At 42.6% G+C, this 8,768-nt stretch overlaps 1 protein-coding gene across 2 annotated transcripts in view; it reads left to right on the forward strand.

Moving 5' to 3' along the window:
- chchd3a (coiled-coil-helix-coiled-coil-helix domain containing 3a) overlaps window positions 1–6,623 on the forward strand; it is a 62,193-nt gene extending 55,570 nt beyond the window's left edge. The window contains exons 8-10 of one of the 2 annotated variants that reach the window (XM_041030513.1): window positions 2,138–2,273; window positions 2,523–2,563; window positions 5,926–6,623. In XM_041030513.1, the coding sequence (XP_040886447.1) occupies window positions 2,138–2,273; window positions 2,523–2,563; window positions 5,926–5,935 (187 nt within the window). In that variant the 3' untranslated portion in view covers window positions 5,936–6,623. The remainder of the gene's footprint in view (window positions 1–2,137; window positions 2,274–2,522; window positions 2,564–5,925) is intronic. The other variant, XM_041030514.1, reaches the window with a different exon arrangement.
- Window positions 6,624–8,768: the final 2,145 nt, after the last annotated feature.

The raw sequence follows: 8,768 nt of genomic DNA on the forward strand, positions 1-8,768 counted from the left end.
TCTCCCCAGTGGGTTCCACAAACGCAGAAACCTTCCCCACACACCGAACACCGTAATGTCCCAGTCTGCGCTCAAAGTTCTAAATGCCAGGAATTACTCAGGGTATAGACCTACCCTGGAATCAACCAATGTTTAAAAGAATAGTCCGATATTTTGGGAAATATGCTTATTCATTTCCTTGTGGAGAGTGGGAAGATCAATACCACTCTCAGGTCTATTCAGTAAATATAAAAGTTACAGCCAGCAGCCGCTTAGCTTGGCATGAAGAAAGAAAGCAAGAAGGCGAATAAGTGTGTTTTCCAAAATGTCAGACTATTCCTTCAAGTGTCCAAAGTGACTATTTCTATTCTTTGAAGTATTCCTCACATAAAATATTTCTCACCCTGCTTGGCAACTGAGCGCAGCATTGGATACTGAATGAAGTGTATTGATTATTCTTACTACTATTGTGAGTACCTCTCATGTTGTCACAAATTGTCACTGACCTGTACTTACAAGGACTATAGATTTTTCCAGCCTCCCTGACAAATATAACCACGTGGAGAGACACATATGTACGCATCTTCCCTGCACCAGCTTCCTGCTGCATTGCACCCTGGGTAATGACCCATGCCACCAATCCCCCGCTTTGCATCCAACGGGGGGTAATTTCTCACTCCAGGGGGCAAATCAAACATCTGATTCCCACTACTGGGGCCCGGCTTCAGCCCCAATATTCCTTTGAGATCTTCAGAGTTGCTGACGGGCAAAATCTCTTTCTCTTTTACACCCATGCAAGGCGTGTTTAGTGAGGCAGATGGAGTGTCCTGAGCACTGGTGTGAACAAAACGATGACACTGCCATTAGCATAATAGCCCTAGCATGTGCATGTGTTGTCATTATGGATTTTTATGGGGTGTGTGAAGAGACAGACAAAGCAGTTAACACTGGGCAAGGCACCAATGCTGGTAGCACAGTCCACTGCTAGACTGGCTAAAGGATCCATCTCTTGTATGCATCCAACAGAAGTCACATTTAAATGTGCTGAAGTTTAGCTGAGCTTCTATTATTGGAAGCACTAGCATCTGGATTATACCAGCTAAGACAGCAGCGCTAAAGCTGTAGCGGACGTCAAGGACAGACTTGGGTGCGCTAAGCTAGTCATGTGTAGCCTATAACCCGACAATTTGCATTCACAGTCTTACAGCAGCAACCTGCTCCTGGCTGCTAAAAGATTGAATTTGACATTTAAACCAGTCCAAGGTGATTGCTACCCAGTTTGTAAATGGTTGACACTTTCAGGGAGCCATTCTGAATCAATGGATGCATTCCACAGCACAGTGATCAATAAGTCCTTTTAAAAGGTTTTTAGCGAAGACATAAGAAGAGGGATGTATTTATCAGGAGGGTACACTTTGCTTGCCTGTAATTTTACCCCTATCATCATTATCACCATCATAATACCTTAGTTTTATTGCTTTTCTAGGTTAAACCAATGCTCTCTTCTTGTTTTGCTGGATTACACATTGATTAGTCCAGTTAGCTTCTCCTCCATACTCTCCCATGGCACTGGTGGATCTCTGGTTGAAGCCATTGTTGGAAGCTTTATTTGACGTCTCTTATTGTCCATCTTTAGAAAATCCTCTGGCCTCTCTGTCGATATGTTGTAGCGCACACATCGACATGGTCATCACAGCAGGTTGTGGAGGTTGGATTGATCTTTGACCTTCCTCCCAGCAGATACAGTAATGCTGATTCTTGCTTCAGGTGTTTTGGACTGGAATGACAGTGATAATAGAAAAGACAGGGGGTGTACACACACTGCAGACTGCAGTACAGCTCAGTGTGCTTTAACAAAGCATGAGCCCTCTTGAGAGAAAATGACCATCGATATGCTCATTTTCCAGACCAACAATATGTTTTATTTTGTCAGTCCATCTTTATGCGCTGTGTCCACCTTTGATTCTGACTTTTTTTTTCTGATTTTCTTTTCTCTCTCACACATTTATCACTCACTCTCTTTTTTTCACACTTTAATCCCTTTTCCTTAACTCTCATCCCTCACACTTTTTCTCCTGTCCCATCTCCTCCTCCATTTTGACACCGTGTTTTTCCCCGTTTTCACACCACTTCTCTCCCCTTCTCACCCACCCCGCAGGCGGTATGAGGTGTATCCAGTGTGTGCAGACCTGCAGGGCCAGATCCTGGCATGCTACAAAGAGAACGTTGGAAAAACCCTTCACTGCTCCAACATAGCAGCCCTTTACCTACAGTGTGTCAACAACGCCAAACAGGTGCGTATTTACCAAACTAAGCTATTTATCTTTGATCATTTGTCATGTCCCATGTGAAAGTAATTTGATACACTGCACTAGCATCATTTGCATGTGAATGTTATGTATATGAGCATTGCATGCTTGTTAAGTGAAATGAATGAGCATGAGCATGCGGCTGTACTCTCTGCAAGTGAGGAAAATACGGTAAAGCTTGAACTGTAATCCGTAAAAAGACAAAATAATGCCTTTTTTTTCCCCCCTCTGAAGAATGACAAGTATGTGCATGCACCCTCATGGACAGATGATATGTAAGTTGTAGCGCTTCTTAATCCTGTAGTGTAGCTTTCAGTTGAATCGATGTTTGCATTACAAAGTAGCCCCGTGTGTGCGTGAGTTACAGCATACGTCACTGGAGCTCATAGATGTGTATGGTATCTACAGTAGAACAGTCTTTCCCTCTTTAAATGTCTAAATGAAACACACTACACACACACACACACACACACACACACACACACACACACACACACACGCTAGCATCCATTTACATGCACCAGCTCTTTGCTTTTAGACAGGAGAATATAATTTCCACAGGGCTACTGGCGCCTGAGTAAAGCTAAATAGCCAGTTTAAACCTTCTGATATATTTCCATAATACCTGCTGACACAGGCGTTCCCCCCGACTGTCTCTTGTGTGTGTTTTAATGTAATAAGACCACGGGAGTAGCTGCTACTAGTTGGATACCATTGTCCTCTCCGTGCTCTTTCCTTTTACTGTCAAGTACAAATGTTTTTTTGCCCTCTGTCTCCGACGGACACACACTGTATGGTAATAGTAATGTCACTCAGGTTGATATTAACTTGATTCCCCCTCTCTCACTTTGCAATATGTAGCATCCATTGCCCCCAAAAAGGCCCAATTTACATTCATAGAGCTTTTCTATTAGATTTTTTTACAATTGCATTGTTTTGCCGGAAATGAGGAAAACCGAGTACTGTGGCTCTCGCTTACTCTCGTGGGTATTAGTATTAGATCTAAAAGTCAGATGCAGGCAGATTTTTAAGCTATACATCATGTAAATTGCACAATGTTTTATTCATCGTGTGGATGCGCGTGTGTGCACGCGTTTAAGAGAGCTACCTGTAGCCTCGTCAAGATTCAGCAAGGGTGCGTTCACAGCCGGATGCTGTTATGATCTTGTAAATTGTTTGGAAGCAAGCCTGAGACGATATGGTAATCCACTTGTGTTTATCACCCTGCGGCAATCACGGCACACTCCTGTTCATCTGTGCTTATCTGTCTAAGACTTGCTTTTAAAGTCATTAGGTGCAAAAGAAACAGTTTTGTGATAAGGCGTTAAAGGACTAATATACAGAAATTACACAACCGACAAAGTGGGGGGAGGAATGAGGTGGGATTGAAATGAGCTGTTGCAGCATCATGATTAGGATGTTTACACAGTTTTATCAGAGCCGAGCAGGAAGCAGCACTGAGAGCAAATGTCAAAGGACATGACTTTGACCTCTGGGGGGTCAGAAGATCCACACGTCCCCTCTAACAGCCGTTTGTCATCCTTTTGCCCTCTCTGTCAGAGACACTTGATAACATAGTTCAGACGGCAAAATCTCTTTCTCCTTCTTCGTCCTTGGCATTCAAAACTGAAATTCAGCTAAAAACTGCAGGAGCAAGATGGTCCAAGATGGCAGCTCATCGAGGATAAAAACCAAATCTCAGTTTTTTTACAATACTGACCCCTCAGCTGGAGTCAGCTGAGACAGAGCCGTTGTCAGCTGCCCGGCCATTGTCACTGAAAATTAGCGTTCTTATTGCCACAGTCAGTGATAACATTTAGACCCACTTTCGCTCTCTTTTCCGCCCTTTGTGCCCCGCCGCCATCCCTCCTTCACTCCCTCCATCCACTATCCCTTCATCCCTAGTCACATTTCTAATGCATTCAGCACTTAACAGGTCCAGATAGCAAACAGTGAGAAAGAGGCAGTCGAAGGACAGATAAAGTCTCTCTTTCTCTCTCCCTCTCCCTCTGTGAATAAGAGTTTATCATGGAGGCCGATCTCTCCATCCACTGCTTGCCTCCTCATTCCATATTCTCACCGCATGACCGCCTCTTGCTCCCTATCTTTTCCTTCTCCACTTCATTTTTTAGGCTGACCCTTCCATCTCCCTTTCACTCTCAAAGGGCCGAGCTGGAGCCCTGTTTGTGGTTTCCACTGATGTTATGTTTGCGATGATTCAAATGAGAAAGAAGCCGACTGACGTAGCTGCTTCAGCATCATCTTTAATCGATATTGCTCTCAAACATTCTTTAACATATCATTTCAGCACTTATGTCAGTAAATATTTTGGGTTTTAAATTCATAAATGTGTTTTTTGATTATATTAAAGGATAATTCCAGTTCATTACGACTAATGTGGTTTAGCTAAACTGGCCAAACTGTTGGCTTGAACATCTCAAGTCTTAAGGGGATGCACTCATACAGCTTTTTCTCTCCTGACACTGTTTCCAGTGACTCAACTCGAATTGTAAAACCTGCATACCTTTCTGTGTAAGGTAACATGAGGCCAGGGACTGCCGTGGTACTCGTGAGTGACACCTGAGTCAGCAACCAGCTGCGACTTAATGAATGTTACTGAATAAATGGTGTTGAATAAGTGTGACTTAATTTTATAGTACAGTAACACTGACACAGACACTGTGTTCAATGTGGATAAGTCCTGTCACGGCCGACACTTGATCTCCTTAAAGCTACCCTGTGGAGTCTTTGACGATTAATAGACATTACAGAGTAATGTTTATATGAGCAGGCTTCATGTTTTTGTTTGTACAGTGTAGGTTGAAGGATTCCTGTGTGGGTAGTACACATTCCTGCAGACAGTTTTTTTTTTACTCTAATCTCTGGTGTGTTTTGCCCCATTGGAATTGATTGTAGTGATGCTGCCATGTTGCCAGATCTAAGCAGTTACATTGGTACTGTTGATAGTGTCCAGAACTACGGAAATAAGTTGTAATAAACTGGAATCATCTTGTTTTCTTCAAAGTCTGTTGTTTTTTGTTTTGGTTTTTTGTCTTAACCTGCACTTTACAGTGTGGAGGGAATGTTAGGAGTAACTGTTTTTATTGATAACCATTTTATGGTCAGATCAATAGTGCGGAAAATAAACTCAGATTTCTTTGGAGAAATGAAATGTTACTGACACAGACTGTATCTGATTCACAACACCATTATTAAGGTGGTCAGTGAGGAAGAAGATATTTTTCTTGTCTTGCTTTCTGTCTGTCTTATTCCCTCCCTTATGTCCCTTGTTTCTTCTGCTTTTTCTTTCCCCTTCACTCATCTTCTCTTAGGCAGTTTTCATCCAGAGGCATCAGCTGCAATAGGCCGGTTCAAATGGTTATTGACACGGAGTGCTGGGGATTTGTGGTTGCACTTATCGCTAACATGGAATCCACTGCCCTCCGGTCCTTTCTCTACTTCTCAAACTCACTCCATCCTCTTCCTTTTTATTGTACTCTCAGGCCTTCCTCTCCCTGTCTTGTCTCCCCTGTGTGACATAATATCTCTCTCTTCTGTTTATTTCTCTGTTTTGATTTTATTTTAACTGCCTCTCCGTCTCTCTAATGCACTTTCCTCTGTTTTTTCTTTTGTTCAGAACAAGTTGAGGACTGGGGGTTAAAGAAGAGAGAGGAAGAAAGAGAGAGCAATGAAGAGTTTATTGTGTGGGATTACTGATTATCGACCGACTGACAGACAGACCAAAGCAGAGTGGAGGAAATGAGGAATGAATCAGCACTGACACACACACACACACACACCCTCAAAACCCTGTGACCGAACCAGAGTAGAGGCACCGAACACAGCACCTTTAACGAGAAATAGACACCTTTTCCCTCGATTCTTATCTCCCTCCCCTCCTCTCTTCCCCTTCGTCTATCTCTCCCTTGAGAATAGCAGGGAGGCAGTGACACTGCGGTGACCTACGGGACCCAGCGGGCCTGAGCTTGGCTCACTAAGAGGACAAAGATGAACCAGAACCACCTCAAGAAAGCCAGCCACATGTGTCACAAGCCACTTAGACCCATCTCCACTCACTCCCAACACCCTTAGGAAAATGAAAGTCTATTTTTACTAATTAAAGTCAGTCCTATTTTGTTGTCAATAATTCATAGTTTTCCGACTCCTAATGCACTATCCTGTACACAGATACACATGTACGCATCTGTTTCTTCTTTGCATCTGTACGTGTGAGATTGTGTTATGTTAATAATTTAACGACCTGCGTGTTGAGTGTTCATCCAGACCAACACTTGTGACAATGTCTGATCAGAGGAAATAAAAAACAAAATGATGCAGGAACTGTTGTTGAACTTTTCTCCATAAATATTCAGCGGGCTCCATCTCTGGAGTGTGAGAGTGTGTGTGTGTGTATGTTTTATGCTAATTACAGGAAGCATTGTACATCTTTGATGGATACGCGGCCCTCGTGTTGTCACAACGACATTTTTCCAAACAGAGTGAATGAGCCCAAGAGATGGGGACCGAAGCGTGGGGGAAATATTCATCCCAGATGTTCTGGTTCATCATCTATCTTTCTCTCTGTTTCTCTATCTGTCTTCCTTTCTTTATATAGCTCTGTTGTGTGAATCCTCTGTGCGCTCTAGCTATTCAGTGAAAGGAGCAGAGATCTCTACCTCCTCCTTATCCGCTCATTGTCCCTCTTTCCTTTCACTTATCTACTTCTTTGTGCCTTTCTTCTTCCTCTCTTCTTTCTTTCTGGAGTGTGTTTCTTCTCTGCTCAGTCTCCCAGGCTAATGTTGTCTTGGAGGAGACGGCTTCTCCACGCTGTCTGCACTCTGCCAGACTCTCTGGGTTGGGTTTAACAGGATAGACAGACACTGTATATATATGTGTTTGGTTTGACAGTGTGTATGTGTGGGTGGGGTAGTAATGCAGCCATCCACTCACTTTTTATGGATGCAGTAACTCTGTGTGTGTGTGTGTCTGTGGACATTTGATGCCCCCACCTCTGAGTCCTAGGGACACCATCTGGGTTTGATGTGGAGGCAGGTGATCACAGACGAGACATTATCTTAATTCTGCATCAGAAGAAGAAGAAGAAGAAAGTGTGTGTGTGTGTCTGATGGACGGAGCAAGAGAGTGAGGAAGAGAGGCAGGGTGTGTGTGTGTGTGTGTGTGCATGCAAGCATGTGATTCATTGTGACTAATCCCCCTCTGTGTGTCAGTCAGCTGTCCTTTTGCTTTTTGACTTTTGGAGTCTCGGAGGGGTTAGGGGTTGACTTCTATTATATAGCAGGGTGAGTGTTGTGTGTGTGCGCGCGCGTTGGAGGAGTTTTCTAAAGGTTGGGGATAATGGGTATTGGAGTTCATGGCAGGTGTTTCTCCAAAGAGCAGACTAAGCCCCATTTTTTCCATCTCTCTTCCCACTCGTTTTTGCCTCTCTGCCACAGGCACAGGCTCCTCTGTCTGACCCGCTGCCTCCCAGCAAAGATAAGTGATTTAACGGTGTATTCTGTCTGTAATGAGATTATATGCCTTCTAACATAATTAAAAGCATGATTATAGAATCATGAGATCTAAACATGGGGCTTACCTTTTTCTGTCAAAGGCCTCCACCACGACCTCAGCAACCTTTTTAATTTGCAAAACTTCTCTGAAAATTCTCCACTTCAACAACTGCTTGTATATGAAGAGTTACTGGTTCATTTCTTCTTCTAAAGTCACACAAAAGGAACATTTTGCTTCTTTAGTTTGATGCATTGCCTGAGAAATAGTCTATTAGGGAAGGCGTTGGAATAATTCAAAATTAATGTAGTGCTATATTAGCTGGGATTTATATACACACCTTCTGAAGCAGCTGAATCTTACATTTATCAGGTAGCAGAAGTAATGAAATTTGGATGTAGAGAAACATTTTTGGGAGAATAAATAATGCAATAAGTGTTCATAAAAACAAAGTGAGCTGGATGGACAAAAAAAAAAAGTGAGGCTGCATGGTGGCATCAGGCTGTGCTCAAATTCTTGAGGGGTCCTCAAGGCTGTTGGCTGCAGGGTCAGAGTGATGGAGGTGGTGGAGAGTGAAGAGAACAAAAATTGAAATGCAGTAAAAAGTATTTCAGGTGAGGGTGAATCAAATTATTGACAGGTGTTATGTTATCAAATAAACTGGTGCAAAACCTCTCATTCACGTTATCTATCAAATAGATATCTGACAGTGTTCTACATGTTACTTGAACAATCTGCTCTTAATTTGATTTCACTTTCTTTCAGTATTTGTGAATATTTTCTTTCCAAACTATGAAACTTATAATAAATGTTTATTATATATATTTCCCTCTGATTGTTTCTTCAGTCTGTCAGCAGTGCATAAATAAAGTGCCCTGCACTATCATGGCTAATACATTTACATTTACTCTAAAAAGGCTGCATTATTTCTACTGCCATGCTTTTTTCTTTTTTTTTCACATTATCGTCTGG

The sequence above is a fragment of the Toxotes jaculatrix genome, chromosome 22 (assembly GCF_017976425.1).
Source record: "Toxotes jaculatrix isolate fToxJac2 chromosome 22, fToxJac2.pri, whole genome shotgun sequence".
NCBI classification, from domain to species: Eukaryota; Metazoa; Chordata; class Actinopteri; family Toxotidae; genus Toxotes; species Toxotes jaculatrix.